This window comes from Suricata suricatta, chromosome 4 (assembly GCF_006229205.1).
Source record: "Suricata suricatta isolate VVHF042 chromosome 4, meerkat_22Aug2017_6uvM2_HiC, whole genome shotgun sequence".
Lineage (NCBI taxonomy): Eukaryota > Metazoa > Chordata > Mammalia > Carnivora > Herpestidae > Suricata > Suricata suricatta.
In genome coordinates this window covers 139,940,814-139,962,731 of record NC_043703.1, presented here as the reverse complement: position 1 = coordinate 139,962,731, position 21,918 = coordinate 139,940,814, and the positions used below count along the sequence as shown (strand labels likewise).

The window sequence follows — 21,918 nt, the reverse complement described above, 5'->3', positions numbered from 1 at the left end:
TCCTGGAAAAGGATTTATCTGGAGAAAGAACAGAAGGAAAACTGCTTTCCATTTAAAAAAGTTTTCTTTAAATAGAAAATACTTTTTCAACAAGGTTAAAATAAAACCATTGTTCCTTTGGTTGTGGTTCTATCTTTATGTAAAACTTGGCATATGATGGAAGCATATGGTTCTCTCTGTCTTTACATTTCTGGATCTTCTGTTCTCTGCTTGGTAATTCTGCAACATTTGTTAATTTGCTTATCAGTTGTAGCCGTCAATCTTTTCTTTTTGCCTCACACTGTTTAAGGGAAATGCTAAGAATGATCATTTTTAGTTTTAAAAAACAGATTTGAACTTGGTCATTAGTCCTTTCCCAGTTTTTGTTGATAATTTACTAAAAATTTTCTTCACTGTTAAATAGGAGTATCACTATAATTTGATGCCTAGCTTTGATTACATAAAGTATATTTACTTTTAGATCATTGATGTATAGTGAAGCTAACAGACGGGAGACATTTACCTCATGGCCTCATGTGGGCTATAGATGGGCACAACCAGATCCCATGGCTCAAGCTGGATTTTATCATCAGGTGAAAAAGACTCAAAAACCTTCTTTTCAGTATGCTTTTGTAGTCTACAGTAAGATCATCAACATTTTAATACTCTTTAAAAACTTAACTTTATGCAGCCTTGCTGTATGCTTTTGTTGTTGCATTCCTGTGAGTTGTTTTATTCTAGTATGTTTGATCATAATACTGACTGGCTGTCTTCTGTATTCTTTATTGTGTACAAAAAGGAAAAAAAAAATATTTGTTACAAGTAACTAACAGCTGAGTTAATGCTTCATAACTATTTTCTTTCAGAAACCAGATATATATTTTTAAATATATAGTAAATTTTTAAAATATGTAATTCTAGTAGGTCCTAAGTAGAGTAAGATTTAGCTCAAAAATATTAATACTTGTTTTCAGAGGTATATGTTAGTTCAGATTCTGATACATTATTTTATGTGTATAGCATTTATGTGTATGGCATGTCTCATGTGTCTTGAAGAATATGACACAAATTAGGTTCATAAGTTTGCTTTCCTTTTTTATTCGGCTTTCTTATGTGGTTGAATCATACTCAGTTTTTAATAAAAAAAATCAGACTCTATTTCCTTATATGTTTAACTATATTTCAAATACTTTAGTAATACAGCTAGACGATGCTAGATCAGAGATTGAATATGTATGTGTGTGCCTCCATGTTTGATTTAGTGCTCATTTTTTGATGGAGCACAGATTTTCAAATAAAGCAAATTTTTAAACGTTAGGGCACTCACTGTATTTTGGGGACCACCGTGTAGGTTGTCTTTTCCTCAGTGTGATATCTTACTTAAAATAATGAACTTTTTAAGACACATTTTTATGAAGAGGTTATTTCAATATTAAACTGTTTTATCTTTGTAACTTTGCAGCCTGCCTCATCTGGAGATGACAGAGCCATGTGTTTTACTTGTAGCGTGTGTCTTGTTTGTTGGGAACCTACTGATGAACCTTGGTGAGTTTTGATTTTTCTGGATGTGATAGGCTAAGTTAATCCTATAAGTAGGCTTTTAAACTTCCCTTTTTTTCATTAGATACAATATATTCTTGCCTTTTGCCATCTGTATTTTTGCGTTTGTTCTAAGAGAATGAGATAGTGCTATGTTCTGTCACATCACTTGGCATTTAGTAACTGAAGTCTTTGACTTCTAAGATCTACTTGGGAGAAATGCCAAATTAGGCTCTGAATCCAGAAGGCTGTGATAAAGTAAGCTGATACAGCATGATTAGCTTCAGCGGTTTAATCTTGGTCTGTTGAGGGCAGGTTGTCAGTAGGGAATCCACAGAGGAAGGCCTTAGGATTTACATTTTTTAAAAGTTGCTTAAAAATAAATTTTTTTTTTGCTTTATTTTTGAGACAGAGATAGAACATGAGCGGGAGAGGGGCAGAGAGAGAGAGAAGGAGACATAGAATTTGAAACAGGCTCCAGGCTCTGAGTTGCCAGCACAGAACTCGATGCGAGGCTCGAACTCACAGACCGCGAGATTATGACCTGAGCTGAAGTCGGACACTTAGCCGACTGAGCTACCCAGCACCCCTTACGAGTTTTTTTTTAAAGTTTGTTTATTTTTGAGAGAGAGAGAGAGAGTGAGTTTGAGTGGGGGAGGGCTGGAGAGAGAGGGGGGCAGAGGATCCTAAGTGGGCCCTGTGTTGACAGCAGAGAGCCTGATGTGGGGCTCAAGCTCACCAACCATGACATTATGACCTGAGCAAACTCAGATGCTTTAACTGAGCCACCCAGGCACCCCACGGTTTACATTTTTAACTTTGAAGTATTTTAGGGAGTCTGTGGTAATTTTGAATTCTCGTGGATGAAAGTTTAGAACTCGGTTAAACATTTTGGGTGCCTGGGTGGTTCAGTTGTTTAAACTCCCGACTCTTGATTTTGGCTCAGGTTATGATCTCACAGTTTGTGGGTTTAAGCCCTGTGAGGGACCCTGTGCTGACAGTGCGAAGCCTGCTCGGGATTCTCTGCCCTTCCCCTGCTCGTACTCTCTTTCTTAAATAAATAAATTTTTAAAAAAAAGAACTTGGTTAAACATTAGAGATCATGTATTGTAACCTAATTTTTATGAATAACTGTGGCCCTATTAAATAGTTATAGTAATAACAAATATTTATATAATGCTACTTACCACATACCATCCTGTGCACTTTATATATTTTTTAACTCATTTAATTCTCACATTAGCCCTATGAAATAGGTATTATTATCTTCATTTTAAAAGAGGGAACTGAGACTAGTTCCAATTTAATCCTTATAGTCACTTAGTAGAAGAATTATCCCACTGTAAATAAAGAAAATAAAATTTGTCAGAGGGGATATGGCTAATAAGTGACGGAGCCAGCATTGGATTTGGTTTTAAGATGCATCGTTTATTTTGTAGTGAAATTAGTTCAAGATCTCTGAATGTGAACCAGTTGATGTGAATGGGCCGAACTAGCTAGAGTCTGTTGGAGTGCATACATGGATTCTTGCTTGCAGTGGGCTGCACCTGTGGACTCCGAGTTGAACATGCGCAGTTTCCAGTGTAGGTTAAGGTTCTATTTGGAACTCAGTCTTTTCCCCTTGAAACTATTTATGTATATAGAAACGGTTTTTGGTATTTTTTTTTTTTTTAAATTAGAGGTAGTGAGAGAGACTGGGTGGGGAGCAATGAATGTGAGCGAGGCAGGGGCAGAGACAGAGGGAGAAAGAGAATCTTAAGCAGGCTCTGTGCTGAGTGCAGGGCTCAATCTCATGACATGACCAACAAGAGTTGGATGTTTGACTGAGCCATCTAGGCACCCTGACATATAGAAACCATTTTATTTTTATTATTTTTTAAAAATGTTCATTTATTTATTAAAAAAATTTTTTTTAATGTTTTATTTATTTTTGATACAGAGAGAGACAGAGCATGAGAGGGGGAGGCGCAGAGAGAGAAGGAGACACAGAACTGGAAACAGGCTCCAGGTTCTGAGCTAGCTGTTAGCACAGAGCCTGACGCTAACCCACTAATCATGAGGTCATGACCTGAGCCCAAATCAGGAGTTGGACGCTTAGCCAGTTGAGCCACCCAGGTGCCCCTAAAAACCATTTTATTTATTTACTTACATTTCAAAGTTTATTTATTTTGAGAACAAGAGCTAGAACGGGACTATAGTAGAGAGAGACAGGGAGAGAGAACTTGAAGCAGGCTCCACACTGTTAGCACAGAACCTGAGGTGGGGATGAGCACACAAACCATGAGATCATGACCTGAGCCAAAATCAAGAGTCAGATGCTTAACTGACTGAGCCACCCAGGCACCCTTTTATTTATTTATTAAGTTTGTTTATTGTGAGAGCAAGAGCGGGGGAGGGGCAGAGAGAGAGAGAAAGAGAGAGAATCCTAAGCAGGCCGTGTACTGTTACCACTGAACCTGATGTGGGTCTTGAGCACACGAACTTTGAGATCATGACCTGAGCTGAAATCCAGAGTCAGATACTTAACTGACTGACTGAGCCACCCACAGACACCATTTTAATGTGTCCTTTTAGTTCCTCAGGCTGATCCTCAGTTATTTAACTCATGTGAAAAATTATGTCATGATATTATAGAATATAAGTTTATTAAAAAATATTTTGTTTTGGAGGAATTGGGTCAGATTTTCGGCTTGGTCCAAGAATCAAGGATTCTACCTCTTTTTATCCCAGGATTCAGGATTCTTCAAGTTTGAGCCATTGGCAGTATGCTTAAGGGCCTGAGGACAGTGTTCTAAAAGGGTAGGAGGAAATGGTATTGAAGACAGCTGGGGATTTGAGCCTAGATATCTTCTGAATCTGTAAGGGAGAAAAGAAGGAAGACAAAAAAGTGGACAAGGGAACTCTCATATTTTAATGGTGGGAGTCAATAGAGCTGCTTTGGAGGGAGATTAAAGTTCTTAGAAAATAAGTTGAACACACCCTATTATTTGTTAATTCTACTTCTACTTATTTACCCCAGGAACCTAATTCCTCTTGTATGCAAAGAGACATAAAATGGCTGGCAACTGCAGTTGTAAAATTGGAATCATCCTAAATACCTGTCAGGATGGATTAGCCAAACAGAATATAGCTTACTCATAAAATTTATTATTCACCAATTAAAAGGAATCAGTAGTTTGCTCCTTATTAATCACCTTCAGTAACTTTTAGTTATGTTATTATATAAAAATATCTGTTGTAGAATAATTCATAAAATAGTACTTATTTAAAATGAAAAAATCGATATATATAAAAATACTTTAGAAGTATACCACTTAAACTGATGAAAGTGGTTATTTGGAGGTGGGAAAAGAGGTTACTGGGATTGGATATTATAATTGAGTCATATTTAGCTTTATTTTATGTAATCAAGTGTCACTTGTGTAACATTTTAATTAAAAAGCTAAAACACAGGAAAGAATGCTGGAAAGAGAAAAATACATTAGAATTTAGCTGGGAGGGAATCCAGTCAAAATATTTGCTTGAGGGTGCCATGTAAAAGCAATTACGCAAGACATCTGCATATTGCAAATTGTCTAGGATTTATATATGGATATAGGTAAGTTGTAGGTGCCTCGTATAAAGAAATATGTTCACACCAAGGCATAGCATATTTTATAAGTATAGTTTTTCTTTCTTAGCCATGGAAAAGCATTTTGGTATAAGCATCCTGCCATTTCAGATAATGCTGTGTAATTACAGCTACTGAAAGTAAAAAAAGAATAACCAGAAAGGAACAAAGTAGTCACAAAGTTAGAGAAATAATTTTTTAAGTGTTAAAGTCGATCCCTGCATTCAATATTTGAGATGATTATTTTTTAAGCTTTTTTTTAAGTGTTTATTTTTGCGAGAAAGAGAAGAGACAGAGTGAGTGGGGGAGGGACAGAAAGAGGGGGAGACACAGAATCCCAAGCAGGCTCCAGGCTCTGAGCTATCAGCACAGAGCGTGGTGTGGGGCTCGAACTCCGTAATCTCAAGATCATGACCTGAGCTGAAGTTGGATGCTTAACTGACCAAGCTACCCAGGCACCCCGAGAAAATTCTTAAGATCATCATATTAGACTTGATCAGAAGTCCTAGTATTTTATTTTCGTTAAACACATTAGAATTTAACACTTAACAAATGTTAACATTTCTTTTTTGCTCTGTAAGTACTTAATGAAAGAAGTAATATACAGTCTACGAATAGCATCTAAGTTTCTTTTATTTTTTTTAATGTTTTATTTGTTTTTGTGAGAGAGAGAGAGAGAGAGAGAGAGAGAGAGAGAGACAGACAGTGTGAGCAGGGGAGGGTCAGAGAGAGAGGGAGACACAGAATCTGAAGCAGGCTCCAGGCTCTGAGCTAGCCGTCAGCACAGAGCCCAATGCGGGGCTTGAACCCACGAACCGTGAGATCATGACCTGAGCCAAAGCCGGATGCTTAACCCACTGAGCCACTCAGGCGTCCCTTTAAGTTTCTTTAAAACTTAAAAGTTTTTGAGAGAAAGGCAGAGTGTGGGCACGGGAGGGGCAGAGAGAGAGGGAGACACAGAATCCAAGCGATCTCCAGGCTCTGAGCTAGAGGTCAGCACAGAGCCCCAGGTGGGCTTGAACTCATGTACTCGGGGATCGTGACCTGAGTGAAAGCCATGCTCAACCGACCAGCCACCCAAGTGCCCCGAAAATAAATTTTGTTTTATAAATTATTTGTCTGGTCTGGTCCTGTAGTGAATGTATATAAGATATATTTGTGAGTTCTTTTTTTTTTTTTTTAAAGTTTATTTCTGAGAAAGAGAGTGAGCAGGGAGGGGACAGAGATGGAAGGAGAGAGAATCCTCTGAGAGCGCAGAGCCTGATGTGGGACTTCATTTCACAAGTCATGAGATCATGAGCCGAAATCAAGAGTTGACTGCTTAACTGATATGTGTTCTTAATATATGTCATTTTATCCATACTCTATAGATCTTTTTGTTTTCAGATCTGTACTAAAATTTTTTTTGTGTTATGAATGGCATTTATTGAGTTTTTACTCAGTGTCATTTATTTTGTGGCCACTGATAAATATAAATATACATATATAACTAATTTTAAAATGGCTTTATTGAGATCTCTTTGACATGTAAAAGTTATATGTATTTAAGGTGTGTAACTTGATGTTTTGGTAAATGTACACTCTGAAAAGACCACCACAATCCGGCTAACTAATATATTTATCACCCCTATGCAGTTACCATTCTATGTGTGTACATGTGTGAAGATCTAATTTAAGATATATCCTCCTCTCAACTTTCAAACGTATAACACATTATTATTACCTGTTGTCGCCATGCTTTACCTTTATGGAGAATTTTAAGCTGAAACAGAGTAGTTATTTATTTACAGTTGTAGGAAACTGAGGAATTTTCAGAACTTGAAACAATTTTATCAGTATGTTAATAGAGCATAAATTATACTATAGTGTTCTGTTTCTCTTGAGACTGACCTTCTGTGTAATCCATCCAAGTAGAGAGTAACTGCTACTAAAGTGAGCGGTTAAATATGTTAGTGATCTTGATAAGACTGACGGTTGTAGTATTTGACTCTTTTTAATAAACTTTAATTGTTCTTTAAAAATGAAAAGATTCTGGTTTCTGTTTTAATCTGTGGACTTAATAGCTTAATGTTGTTCAGTAAACTTTTCCTTCCTTAATCTGTGTAAAGGTCTGAACACGAGAGACATTCCCCAAACTGCCCATTTGTGAAAGGTGAGCACACACAGAATGTGCCGTTGTCAGTCACTCTCGCGACAAGTCCTGCACAGCTTCCTTGTACGGATGGAACTGACAGAATATCTTGCTTTGGGTCGGGGAGCTGCCCTCATTTTCTAGCTGCTGCAACGAAACGAGGAAAGATCTGCATATGGGATGTTTCCAAACTTATGAAGGTATTTTTTAACTTTGAAGTGACTGATTAGTAATTGAGAGAAAAAATGAGTTTTAAACTTAGGCGTTTCATTTGTTTAGGTGCACTTAAAGTTTGAAATTAATGCCTACGATCCAGCAATTGTACAACAGCTTATTCTGTCGGGGGAGCCAAGCTCGGCAGTTGAATCCAGGAGACCAACTTTGGCGTGGCTGGAAGACTCCTCCAGTTGCTCAGATATACCGAAATTAGAAGGAGATAGGTATGTGAGGTTTTTTTTTAGTAGCATTTATAAAAGTTATGTGTTTTCCTAAATTTTATATCTTCTTAATTCCAATTAAAGAGGGAGAAAAAATTATTGTCAAGAGAACGGAGAATAGATGTTTGGTTGTTAAATTTGAAAGAGCTGTGTGATTATAAGAAGTTTTCATTGGGAAATGCTCTAGTCTGTGAAACGTACTTTTATATTCTGTCTCAATTTGTGCCAATTGGAAATAATTGCTGCACTGAAAAATAAAGTCTAAATAATGAAATGAAATCCTTGGATTATACTTGAAGTTTCATCTTCCTTTAAATCTTTTCATAGAGCAGTTGAACCAAATGATTTTGTTTTCCACTTTTTTTTATTAATACCTTAAATTGTAGAAGGGCCATTGAATAGTGAAAAATCCATGGGTAGGCAAGATGACCCAGTTATGTAAAACAGTAGTAGTCAGCATTGAGTTGAGGCATGATTGCTAAGGAGACATTTTGGTAAAATTGCAGTATTGGATCCTTTTCCATTCAGCTTTTCTGACAGCCTTGAATTCTGTAGCTGTATTTGATTTGTGTGGTGGTAGGAGAGTCAAAGTATAATCTCACTTCACCCACTCGTCACCCAAGGCCCCGCAATTGTAACTCTGAACTCCTCTAGAGTTACAGAGGAACGTCTGCAGTCCATAAACCACTCAACTTGTCTTAGGCAGTAGAAGCTGCTCCCTTTTAAGATTCTGACTGAGGCAGTGTGAAATGGAGCCTATTTAACTGTGGTCCTATATCCGGATGCTGAGGAAGTCTGTCATTTCACTTGCAGGGGCTTCTTATGTTATTGACGTGTGATCGATGTTACATGTCACAGTCCATGATTTAACAGTATTTTGCTTCATAGTTATGTATTTTCACTAAGAACTAATGTAAAGTTTTATTAGTACAAATTCTTTTATTAATGGAATTAATGGGAAATTGACAATATATTAGCTGGAAAGGTTAGCTCTCTCTAGTCTTTCTTGGTAGTGATATGTATAAATTATGGGCAGGTAAATGAATGTGGCCAGAGCTCTGGAACAGACTGAATTAAAGCTTCATGGTTGTTCTCAGTTATTATAAATCCCTGTGAGAACTTGATGGGAAAGCAGCTGGCCTATTATTTTAGTTTTGAGCACATTTGTCAGGACTATGAAAGCAAGTGTGCTTGAGCTCTGTGATTTTCTTAGAAGTTAGTGGAAAATTTATAAAAGATGATGAAATCAGTATATGCTTCTGAACACTGATTTTAATTAGAACTTTTGTCTTGGAGTTTTGTAATTTGGGGATTAAAACTTGAATCAAGACATACTTTTAAGATTATACAAATGCACATACACAGTGTGCCTGCGCGCGTGCGGGGGCCCCCCTCCCCCGCCCCCCGCCCCCCAGGTAAAATGTACATCTTCGGAACATGTACCCAGGATTTCAGGTGGGCAGGTACTGTGTGGGGTAGTGTGCTGGAGTTGAGATTATCAGTCTCTCTGCCTAGTTTTAAGAGGCAGTCTTTCTAGGGTAGAAGGACACTTTTCTCTTAAGAAAGTGTAGCAAATCATACAGAAAGAGTACTCTTAATTTGGGGTGGCAGGAGGAAGCCAAAGAGATGGAACTTCTATCTAACCTCAGTCTCCCTCTCTGACCTTCCCCTCCCCCAGAGGCAGCAGGATTTCTGTTGCATTGGTAGTAAATATAATGAACCAAACTACTACTGATTTTGTGGCACAAGGTACAGTATATTTGGTTTTAAAATATACTCTGTGAGTTTTATTAGCTTGAGGAATTAATATTTAATGGAGCAGATTAAAGGTTGACCAAGAAGCTTAAAGTAGTTAGTAGTATAGTTTGCCCATGAATTGTTTATGACCCTTTCTACTTAAAGAGCAACATTTTTCTTTGTTCTGAATTCATTCAGAGAAGAATATTTGGAAAGAAAGAATATTTATTTGGCACACATTTATTTTAATGAATTAAAATTTTTTTTCTCATTTGTATGTTACATTTTTATAATGGGCAGAACTTTCCTGCATTTAACTTTGAAATTGTTAATAGTATAGATATATCAAAACTAAGATATCCCTGTAATCTTCAGTTTTCAAAAAACTGATAATCCTAACTAAGCGTTTAAAACTTACTTATAATATCTGGTTTATTTTGCATGTTTATTACTCTGCAGAAGGTTTTAGTGTGTACAGGGCTTCAGTAAATCTAGTGTGTATTCCATACTTAATGCATGCTTAAAGTAGAAAAATTAGACACTATATAGAGAAGTAACTTCAACATAGTACCCATAATCATTTCATACAGTTATGTTAACATATATATGTATATATTTTTTTATGTGTATTTATATATATTTTTTAGCCCATACTTTAAAAGTTTTACTGAGGTATAAATACATATCACAAAATTCACCCTTTGAGTGTACAGTTCAGTCATTTTACTCATGATTTTATTATGTAATGATCTGAAAATTTTTCTATCATAAATAATTTTTAGAAAAAAGACTATTTTGAAAAACATTAGAAAAAAAATTTTTTTGTCAGTTAAGGTGATTATCTGGCAACCCTTTGTAACATTATTTGTACTATTGTAACTTGTAAATCATATCAAGGTGCCTTGAATTCCTTCCTTAAAATATACAGCTACCTCATTTAACCTTCTATTCATTATAGCTGGGTAATATTTGGTTAATTTTCTTAATGTGAAAACCTTTCCATACTTGAAGCTTGTTGTATCTTGTTTAGGAGTTCTTCATTCTGGATAATTCCCAATCATTAATATTTCCTCTCGGGATTCATTTTTCTAGGTATCTATTATTTCTCTGAAACTAGCCAATTAGTATTAAATAGCTTGGGGCTAATTAGCAGCTGAACTTTAACATTTTTTGTTGTTGTTTTAAATTATAGCAGATTTTATAAGAAAATTGTTTTATGGACAGTTATTTCCACTCGAAAAACTTAAAACACAGAAATTTGTCAAAAGCATCTAACTGAGCCTTCTCTCTACCCCATATTTCAAACTTTTTTTTAAAACAGAGATTACTACCTTACATTTTGTTTAAAGTAAGTTCCTGGTTATTTCACTTGTAAGTGAAATACATTGTTTCAAAAAAAAGGAGAACGAATACTTGCTTTCCTCCAAAATGAATCTTTTTATTTTTGTAATGAGGTCATCAGAATTTTATCACTGCTGTAGAAGCGCTGATTGTTAGACTACAGGCACAGCCTAATTCCGTGCTAGAGGGATCTTTTGTTAGTGTTGTTTTTTTTTCTTGTCAGCTAACAATATAGAGTGAGGATAAAGATGATGCAGAGGGAGGCTGGCTGGCGATTCCTTGACAGAGTGAGGAGTAAAGGAGGGACTGTTGTCTCTCAACTTCTGAGTTGTGAGAGTTCCCCTGCTTGTGCAGGAGTTCTTAGCACTCCTTCCAAACCAGCCACACTCAAGAGAAAAGGGAAACCCATGCATGTGTGTGAGTTTGTGTACAAGTACACGTACACGTTTTTGTGTGGCTCTTTTATTTTGTTCTAACAACTTTCCGGAATTCTGTAATACAGTATTATTAAAATTTTGCTACTGGAAGTTTGTACTTGATTTCATTAGCTCCCTCTCTTTTACCCTTTATTTACCCAGACTATTTTCTGTCACACTTTAACAGTCTTCAAATCCCTACAACTTTTATTATAGATTCTTAAAGGTTTCCACACTCTTTTTCAGGCACACTTATTTCATGATTTAAGGGTATTGCATTACCAGCATATTGCTTGGTTATGATTTCAGACTACTTACATGTCATTTAAGCTAGTTTTAATAGTTTTCTGTCATACTTATATATGAGACACAAGGCAGTGGTCATTGTAATGTACTTTCTTCTTTGCCTAATGATATGTATACTTGTTTTGGATATTTAAATTAATTTTTACTTTGTCTTCAAGTGATGATTTACTGGAGGATTCAGACAGTGAAGAGCATTCCAGATCAGATTCTGTGACAGGTATGTAAAAAATGTTAGACAATCTATTTTTTAAATCTTTGCATTTATAGTTTTAGGTAAAGCTAAATATTCTAAATTTCTCAGTAAATGCAGACTCTAAATTTTCACTAAGATACACAGAAAACTCAACTGTTACACATTTGAAATCTTGAATTAGTATATATGGAGTCCCATACTTAAATTTTTAAATGGTACCTACTTAAGCCAAACAGACTGAAGTGATAGTTTTTGGGGTTTTTTGATGTTTCTTCATTTTTGAGAGAGAGAGAGAGAGCGAGAGAGCGAGTGAGCGAGCGCACACGCAGAGCGCGCATGAGTCGGGGAGGGTCAGAGAGAGATGGAGACACAGCATCTAAAGCAGGCTCCAGGCTCTGAGCTGTCAGCGAACAGCCCAGTGCGGGTATCGAACTCACAGGGATGTGAGATTATGACCTGAGCTGAACTCAGATGCCCAACCGACTGAGCCACCCAGGCTCTCCTGAAGTGATAGTTGTACTGCAGTTTTGTCACAGATGCGAAGAAACTGACATTAACACAGAAAAGTTCAGTTTATTTGCATAATTTATTCTCTGATTAAATAAAAGGTAATATTGAAATTAAGGTTCTTTATTCTCAAAATAAAACAGGTGAATAGAGAAGAAATTTTAAAATATAATACCTTTTAAAATATAAAATCATAGACATGGCAATCAAGTAAGTGCTGCTGCCTTACTCATTATCTTATGAAATATTAGGGTGAAAGAGTGTGCTTTGTATTTTAATGTAGTTTTTTTATATAATAGGCAAGACTAATAGTACATCTTAAATTAGGTTTTCAATATCAGAATTCAAATTCTAACTCTTATTTCTTATAGGCTGAATGTATTTCCTAATACATGAAAGAATTCTGTTAACATCTGTTAAGAGTTTTGGAGACTAATTAAGATAAGAATATCTAAAGCATAGTACCTGGAAAGCACCAAGTATTTTTAAAAAGTGACTTATTAAATTCTGGCTGTTCTGTAATGTCAAATCTTAGGAACTAAGTAGATGTATAACTTGTTAAATCTCTGTGGAAAAGACATGGCTTTGGATAGAAGAGTTGTCCAAAATTAGGGTGAGTATAGAATAGCAAATGCTTTGTAAATTCTCAATTGTTAGGAAAACATTTTAAAGCCCTCAAGCAATGCTAGACTGATTTGGGGTTAAACCTCAGTTATATTTAGAGTTAGTTCGTAGCAATGAAAAAAATTTTTAAGGTAGGAAAATGCCCTGAATAATGTACAAATGTATCATTAGCTCTAGAAAAATAAAGAATAGATCCATTAAAAGAAATCTAGTTTGATGAAGATAGATAATGCTGGCTCCCCATTTTGTTGTCCTTTTGTAAAAACAGAAAAGGGCTACAATTGCATTTTCTTAATTTGATAAAAATACTAAACTGGTCACAGGTCACCTGGAGACCTGTATAGAACTTGAACTCTTTTACTAATTTACTCTTGGGTCTTGTCAAGGCACTTAAACTCTCTGGCCTCAGTTTTTCCTTTGAAATGGGAAGCGTTTGAACTAAATTTCCCTTTTTCTGCTCTTAAAGTTTTGATCCTAACCATAACCTTTCCTTTGTATGCTGTAGCTTTGCTCTTTTCTCTGGGTCTAAGGATCTCAGTAGGTATTTTGTAATTATAATGTCTATCTTTGGTCTGTTTCTTTTTGTTTTTCTACTTTTATCTTTTTCATCTATGCCTAGTTGCTCTTTCACATTTCCTTTAGATACTGTATCCTGTTTACCTCATTTCCAAGTATCTAAGAATGTCAACATGTATTTTTGTTGACTTTCTCCATGATACCTCATTTAGGGTTGGGAGTGTTGTCTTTATGTAGTATTAAAAGATAGCTACGGGAAGAGGAAAAAATCCTTCTGGTTCAAAATTTTTAATTCCCTCCCTTTAGGATTTATAAGTAGTTAATTCATTTGTAGTAAAATACAGTAGTTCCCCCCCACCCCCACTTGTGGTTTCGCTTTCCATGGTTTCAGTTACCTGTGGCCCACTGTTATCTTGAAGCAGATGACTTTCCTGCTGACCTGAGTCAGGAGGTCAGTAGTAGCATAATGCTATGAGACGGTGCCTGCGTCATTCCCGTCCCTTCATCTCCTCACATCGCATTCTGCCATCTCCTCATGTAGCCATGTGATCTCACATCGTCTCAAGAAGAGAACAGTATAGTAAGATACTTTGAGAGAGACCACACTGACGTAACTTTTATACAGTATATTATTATAATTGTTTTATTTTATTATTAGCTATTGCTGTTAATCACTTACTGTGCCTCATGTAAACTAAACTTTATCATATGTATGTATATAAATACAATGTAGTATGTATAGGGTCTGATACTATCCACAGTTTCAGGTGTGCACAGGGGATCTTGGAACATATCCCCCGCCAACGAAGGGGGATTACTACATCTTCTAAGTTAATTCTGTTATATTGAAAGATTATTGGTGAGTTGTGGAGGCTTGTGATATGAACAGGGGATGTGTTCTCTTCCTGAAGTATCTGAAATAAGTCATTGATGCTATTTCAGAATTTACATTTCGCAACTTTAGGTCATTCCTATCAAAGTGAATGATTGGTTTGAGGAATTGTAGAATGTATTTCTTAATCTCAAAAATGTGATTAGAGGGGTGCCTGGGTGGCTCAGTCGGTTGAGCATCCGACTTCAGCTCAGGTCATGATCTCACTTTTTGTGAGTTCAAGCCCGGCTTTGGGTTCTGTGCTGACAGCTTTGGATTCTCTGTCTCCCTCTTTCTCTGCCCTTCCCTTGCTTGTGTGCTGTCTCACTTTGTCTCTCAAAAATCAGTAAATGTTGGGGCGCCTGGGTGGCTCAGTCGGTTAAGCCTCCGACTTCGGCTCAGGTCAGATCTCACTTTTGTGGGTTTGAGCCCCGCGTCAGGCTCTGTGCTGACAGCCAGCTCAGAGCCTGGAGCCTGCTTCCAGTTCTGGGTCTCCTTCTCTCTCTGCCCCTCCCCTTCTCATGCTCTGTCTCTCTCTGTATCAAAAATAAATAAAGCATTTAAAAAATTTTAAATAAATAATGTAAAAAAAGTTTTTGATTAAAAAATGTGATTAGAGACTAAGAGACTTATTTGTTTGCATTCAAAGGTTATGACTCTTGAAAGTATCTGGATGATATCAGAGAAAAAATTTTGGCCTTTGGGCGATATTACCGAATTAAGGATATTTTGCTTCTTATGAGGAATAGGAAGAGTGTTTGGCAGGAGATTAAAGAAGAGTTCAAACTGAAATTTGATAGTTTTAGAAAGGTTTTTAAGTAAAACTTTGGTGCTGACCTTAGGAGGTTTGCCTCATAGAATTGTTTTTTGACACTACCTAAGAAAGAGTAGAGAAGTGTTTCCCAAAATGATTATCTGGTGACTATTTTACTGCACTATGTTTGTAGGTGTATAGTTTAAACACTTGTTTGATAGTCCAGTAGGTTTGAGAATTTCTGAGAAAACAGATTTTCTTACTGCACTGACAGATGTCATTGTGCTCTGTCACTCTTCTGAAATAGAATGCTTAATTAGTTGGGGGGGTGTCTGGGTGGCTCAGTTGGTTAAGCGTCCGGCCTTAGCTTCAGGTCATGATCTCACAGTTCATGGGTTTGAGCCCCCTGTCAGGCTCTGTGCTGAAGCTTAGAGCCTGGAGCCTGTCTTCAGATACTGTGTCTTCTTTCTCTGACCCTCCCTTGCTCATGCTGTCTCTCTCTGTCTCTCAAAAATAAATTTAAAAAATGGAAAAAAATTAAAAAAAAAAGAATGCTTAAATAGTTGGGAAGAAGCAGAGTAATAATGGCACTTGTTACACTGCCCTTCTTAATGAATAGTCCCACCTTCTATTTTTCTTTAATATTTTTATTTTTGAGAAACAAAGAGTAAGCACCAGTAGGGGAGGGGCAGAGAGAGAGAGAGGAGACACAGAACCCAAAGCAGGATCCAGGCTCTGAGCTGCTAGCACAGAGCCTGACAAAGGGCTGGAACTCATGAACCGCGAGATCATGACCTGAGTTGAAGTCAGATGCTTAACTGACTGAGCTACCCAGGTGCCCCCCACCTTCTATTTCTTAAATGTGTGTTAATATGTGTAAGTTATGGTTATTTTGTTTTTTTCTCCGTAAGCAGATAAACTAAAATAGATTTCTTACCATAACTTAAAATAATTTAAAAAGTTTTAGTTTAGTTCCATTACTAGTTGAGCATCTTTAAAATTTATTATAGTGTACTACATCTTATCAGAATCCTACTGTCAACTTTTAATTTCAAATCTATATTAGAGTTTATATATATATAAATATTGTGTGGCAATATAGACAGACTGCATATGACTGTAGCCAAATGAGTGGTTAAATAAACGAACAGCTCCATTAGGACAATTAAATTGCTGAGTGTATAATTAAATTTTCTTCTGTTTAACTAGCAATGGTTTCAGTTTTAGGACATAATAGTGACATTATTTGAAGTGAGAAGATTATCCTCAGAAAATGGGAAATCATAGGTACAGCTGTCAGTGAGCATTTTGAAGTAGATGAAGTAGTTAACAGAAATGGTGTGACCAGAACTTTCCGTATATTGTAAGTGTATGATGTTCCATGAGTCTTAGTTGCACATTCTTTTACTTGCACAGCTTTCAAACTTCCAGGCAGTTGCTTTGAGTTATTTTATATTTATTTCCTTTACTCTTCTGTATTTTTCTTATATAAAATTGTAAAGCTGATTCCACTGTTTTTTTCCTCCTTTCTTTCTCATACTTGGATGTTATTGTTGCTAATAAAGTTACCTGACTGATAGTATTTTTTGCAATTGAGAAAAAAGCAAATTGGTTCAAACTTGCCGTTCAATATCAAGAGATTTTACCTGGTTTAAGAGTTTAGTGACATCTCTTACAGGGTTTTGTGTAGAGAGAGATGGCATGTTAGGAGCATTGAGGCTGAGAAATGACTTTTGTACTCTTTATAAGGGGGCAGCTTGAAGAGCACACAGTAGACAAAAGGTCATTCATTAAGGGGTAGTGTAGTTGACTCTAAACAAAGTATAAATTAGCAAGTAACACAGAAGACACTTATGCTTCTCTTTAAATTTAATTGTTTTTAATGTTTTATTTATTCTTGAGACAGAGACAGAGTATGAGCAGGGGAGGGGCAGAGAGAGAGGGAGACACAGAATTGGAAGTGGGCTCTGTCAGCACGGAGCCTGACACACGGCTCGAACCCAAGAATGTGTGATCATGACCTGAGCTGAAGTCGGAGGCTTAGCCGACTGAGCCACCCATGCACCCCACTTATGCTTCTCTTTAGAATGACATATTTTGGGAACTTTTCCTTCTTAGTGATAATTTTTTTCTAAGCTGAGCTTAGAATTACATTGTGTACTATGATAATCAACTGATAATTAGAGTGGTGCAGTGGGAGAGAGGAGAGGATGCTATGACATCTTTTAAATGCTAAAAGAGAAGAAGCTGACACTATAATAACATTTCATGGATATTCTATAAAGTGCATGAGTGACAGGATGGTATAGAGTGCTTTTTGGTTTAGAATTGAAGGGCAGGGGCGCCTGGGTGGCTCAGTCGGTTGAGCATCTGACTTCGGTTCAGGTCATGATCTCACGGTTCGTGGGTTCTAGTCTGGCGTCAGACTCTGTGCTGACAGCCAGCTCAGAGCCTGGAGCCCGTCTTCAGATTCTGTGTCTTCCTCTCTCTCTGACCTTCTCCTGTTCATGCTTTCTCTCTCTCAAAAAGAAATAAAAACATTAAAAATTTAAACAAAAAAAAAGAATTGAAGAGCAGAACTCCTATTATTTTGATACTAATAATGTCTTCATTCTTTAACCATTCTCCTAAATTAAAAAAGGAGGGGGAGGTTTGCTCACATTGTCAGGAGACTATATTCTGACTTGAAAATAATTTTGACTCTTAAATACCTCAGTGGTTTTTCTGAGTAAATTTATTTCTGATTTTGGTAACTTCCCTTTAAAATACTTAAAATTCTTCCACTTCTGTAATTATAATGCACTAATAAGATGTATACAAAAAGAAAATTAATGAAAGCGTTATACTAAAGATTTTTTTTTTAAGTTTGAGAGAGAGAGAGAGAGAGAGAGAGAGAGAGAGAGAGAGGAGAGCCTGTGTAAGCGAGCAGGGGAGGGGGCAGAGAGAGAGATGGAGGAAGAGAATCCGAAGCAGGCTCCACACTTTCAGTGCAGAGCCCGACGTGGGGCTGTAACTCACAAACTGTGAGATAATGACCTGAGCTGAAACAGAGTACGACTAAGCCACGTAGGTGCCCCATATACTAAAGATTTTTGATTTGTATTCTCAAGGTCAATTCTAATGAATATTGTTCCTTTTCAAAGGGCACACATCACAGAAGGAAGCCATGGAAGTGAGCCTTGATATAACAGCACTCAGCATTCTCCAGCAGCCTGAAAAACTCCAGTGGGAGATCGTTGCAAATGTGCTTGAAGATACTGTTAAGGATCTTGAAGAACTTGGGGCAAATCCTTGCTTAACAAACTCTAAGAGTGAAAAGACAAAGGAAAAGCACCAGGAACAACACAACATTCCCTTTCCTTGTTTATTAGCTGGAGGTTTATTAACATATAAATCTCCTGCTACCTCACCCATTAGTAGTAATTCTCACAGGTCACTGGATGGTTTAAGCAGAACTCAGGGTGAAAGTATATCAGAACAAGGGTCAACTGACAATGAATCCTGTACTAATTCAGAATTAAATTCTCCTCTGGTAAGGAGGACTTTACCCATTTTGCTTCTTTATAGCATCAAGGAATCTGATGAGAAAGCAGGAAAAATATTTTCACAGATGAACAATATAATGAGTAAAAGTTTGCACGATGACGGTTTTACGGTTCCACAGATCATCGAAATGGAGCTGGACAGTCAGGAGCAGTTGTTGTTGCAAGACCCTCCTGTGACTTACATTCAGCAATTTGCAGACGCAGCAGCCAACCTTACCTCTCCAGATTCTGAGAAGTGGAACTCGGTGTTTCCCAAGCCTGGGACTTTGGTTCAGTGCCTGAGGCTGCCAAAGTTTGCAGAGGAGGAGAATCTTTGTATAGACTCCATAACTCCTTGTGCTGATGGAATTCATTTGTTGGTAGGACTGCGGACATGCCCTGTTGAATCCTTGAGTGCAATAAATCAAGTAGAGGCCTTGAATAATTTAAATAAATTAAACTCTGCACTATGTAATAGACGGAAAGGGGAGCTGGAGTCAAATCTTGCTGTAGTGAATGGTGCAAATATTAGTGTAATCCAACATGAATCACCAGCAGATGTACAAACTCCTTTGATAATTCAGCCTGAGCAGAGAAATGTTAGTGGTGGATATTTAATACTTTATAAAATGAATTATGCCACTCGGATAGTGACTTTAGAAGAGGAGCCAATAAAAATCCAACATATCAAAGACCCGCAGGACACAATTACCTCGCTCATTTTGCTTCCACCTGATATATTGGATAATAGAGAAGATGAGTGTGAGGAGCCTGTTGAGGAAATGCAGTTAACCTCAAAGAATGGCATTGAAAGAGAAAAAAAGGCTGATATTTCTACTCTTGGACACCTGGTAATAACCACTCAGGGAGGATATGTAAAAATACTAGATCTTTCAAACTTTGAAATTTTGGCCAAAGTGGAACCTCCCAAAAAGGAGGGCACTGAAGAACAGGACACATTTGTTTCTGTCATTTACTGCTCCGGCACAGACAGGCTGTGTGCATGCACCAAAGGTAAGCAGTTGGGTTTGCTTGGTTCTTCTGCAAATCTTATAAAATCCATGTATATGGCATTCATTTATGTGCATACTTATTATTAATTTTAAATCTATGTAGATGCAGTGAAGTCTATTTTTTTTAGAATAAAGTAGTAAATCTTTCTACTATTTTAACATTTTAAAACTTTTTTCTACTGCCCTAGGTAAGGATTCTAATTGTAAATAAGTTAATAAGTCTCTCAGAAAGTATCTTCTCTGCTTTAACCTCAAGAAAATAACCTGCTGTTGTTTCTGTGAGTCCTGACTCTGCACCTGCTCAAATTTGTGGCCTTGGGCAAGTTACTTTAAAGTCACTAAACCTTCCTGTATTTATAAATAAGGATAAGAATGCCTATCTCAGGCTTCTTAGAGTTAAATGAAATAATGTATATAAAGTTTTTGGCATAGAGTGTATACTGGTCAATATTTCCTCCTGAAGTAAAAATAGTTAGCATATTACTAGTTTTGTCAAATAAATTTTCCTTGTCTGATTTACTCCCAACCTTTGGTTGATAGTTGAATCAGTTTTGCTGCATCTGAGGCCCCATACTGAGTAACACACAGTGTGCATCCCCTCCCCCGCCCCCACTTTCTTATTTTATACATTTTAAGTTGGAAAGATAAAACCGTTTTTGAAAAGGGTTATTGACCATATCAGGCACAATGAATAGTCTTATTGATGGTTTAGTAGGAATTTAGGGCCAGGAGACATTTGAAACCAAGGTAACTGTAACTGGTGCTTTGGAGAGGAACTGGGTGTGAAGAGAGTTATCCATCTCGTTTGTGGTTCTTGGGAGGAAATAACCTGAGTTTTTCCTCACTTTAAAAAAGATTGCAAGAGTTTGGGTGAGAAGGGTAGTGGTGAATATAGTGGTTCAGAGTGCCTGGTTTGAAGTATATCTAGTGAAATAAGGGGAGGAAAAACCTTGACCTAACATCAAAATCCAAATAGATTAATTTCAAAAGTGAGCAGTGCAGAATAACTTTAATAAAACTTTGAATTAGAGTTGACAAAACTTAGAAAAACCATTAAAATACTATGTGGTGTGAAGGAGAACTTGAATTTTTTGATCATGTATGTGCCTGTTCCCTGTTGTGAGAGTTTTACTTCTGGTAATTTATTTAATCATCACACCAACTTTATGAAGTATATATGATTACTGTCTCTGTTTTACAGATTAGGAAACTGAGGGAAAGAGAGGTTAAGTAACTTGCCTAAGTCACAGAGCTAATAAATGACAGAGTCAGCATTCATACCTGGGTATCTTTCATCAGGGTGCTTAAACTACATTATACTGCCAGAAAGTAACAAAAGCCAAAGACTTGTGCATTGAGGTTTTTGGAGTCTTATAATGTGAAAGGTTTAAAAAATGAAAGCAATTTAATTTGCCATAGGCTATCCAGAGTGGATATGGAACCTGAGTGACCCTGCCCCAGGGCACATCTGTGTAAGATATTAATATTTTCCAGAAATTGAGTCAGGGCTTAATGATTTTAATTATTTGATAAGATATACTTTTGATGAGTTAGAAGAGAAGTAGTATTTAAACAGGTTAATGTGTTCTTTGAGTTTGGATAATGAAAAGTTTTAGGAATTGATCTCATGTGGTAGAGAACTTATCCAGATGAATCAAAGGACAAGAAAAAGCCTGAGAAATTAAGGCCTTTGAAAATTATCCTCTAGTTCTTCAAGGATTAACTGATCAAGATGCATTTGAAAAAATTAGTAACAAAAAGGAGGAAAGAATACTTGATGTTTTAAAATGTATAGGACAGTCCATAAATCATGTGTAAAATTTTAAAAAGGTTTGCAGACTGAATCAGATGGACCTGACACTGTCCTAAGAGTATATTCAAATAGCATAAAACTCTTTATCTCATGGAGAACCATTGAACCTTTCGATAAAAATCTGTAATAAATGTTGTAAGTTAATTTCAAATAGTATTAATAATATACTAAGGGGTAGATTTGATGCATCTGTGTTTGATTAAACTTAGAATGTACATACACATACATACACATATATGTGTAACAAGGAAACAAGGTCACTGCTGGCCACCCTGCTGCCAGCCAGCCAGCCACTCCAGCAGTGTGGGCCACTCTCCCCATGGCTGGCACAGGGCTGAGGAACAGAGAGTAGTGTGGGCCCTTCGCCCCATGGCTGGCACAGGGCTGAGGAACGTGGGGTGGCAGTGGGTTCCTGCAGGCCGCTTTCATGGATGATCAGTAGCCTTTCCCTTATCAGGCATCATCTGATTGTTGTTTCTCGTTTGGTTCCAGAGTTCTGAAATAGTTGATTTCTTAGTCACTCTTTCTAGTTCAATAGCTGACCTCTAGAGCTTCCTACCTAGAACTTCCTACTCCACTATTTGGTGTGACATTATTGCTGTCTTTG

The 21,918-nt window shown here is 36.9% G+C and overlaps 1 protein-coding gene across 9 annotated transcripts in view; it reads left to right on the top strand.

Moving 5' to 3' along the window:
• The window catches only part of BIRC6 (baculoviral IAP repeat containing 6), a 229,667-nt gene that overhangs the window by 39,332 nt on the left and 168,417 nt on the right, over positions 1 to 21,918 (top strand). For all 9 annotated transcript variants that reach the window (XR_003908004.1, XM_029937980.1, XM_029937977.1 and 6 more), the window contains exons 5-10: positions 461 to 572; positions 1,442 to 1,524; positions 7,237 to 7,459; positions 7,539 to 7,699; positions 11,655 to 11,713; positions 18,105 to 19,499. Coding sequence is in view for 8 of the 9 variants with exons in the window: in XM_029937980.1 (XP_029793840.1) it covers positions 461 to 572; positions 1,442 to 1,524; positions 7,237 to 7,459; positions 7,539 to 7,699; positions 11,655 to 11,713; positions 18,105 to 19,499 (2,033 nt within the window). In the remaining variant the exon portion in view is untranslated. The remainder of the gene's footprint in view (positions 1 to 460; positions 573 to 1,441; positions 1,525 to 7,236; positions 7,460 to 7,538; positions 7,700 to 11,654; positions 11,714 to 18,104; positions 19,500 to 21,918) is intronic.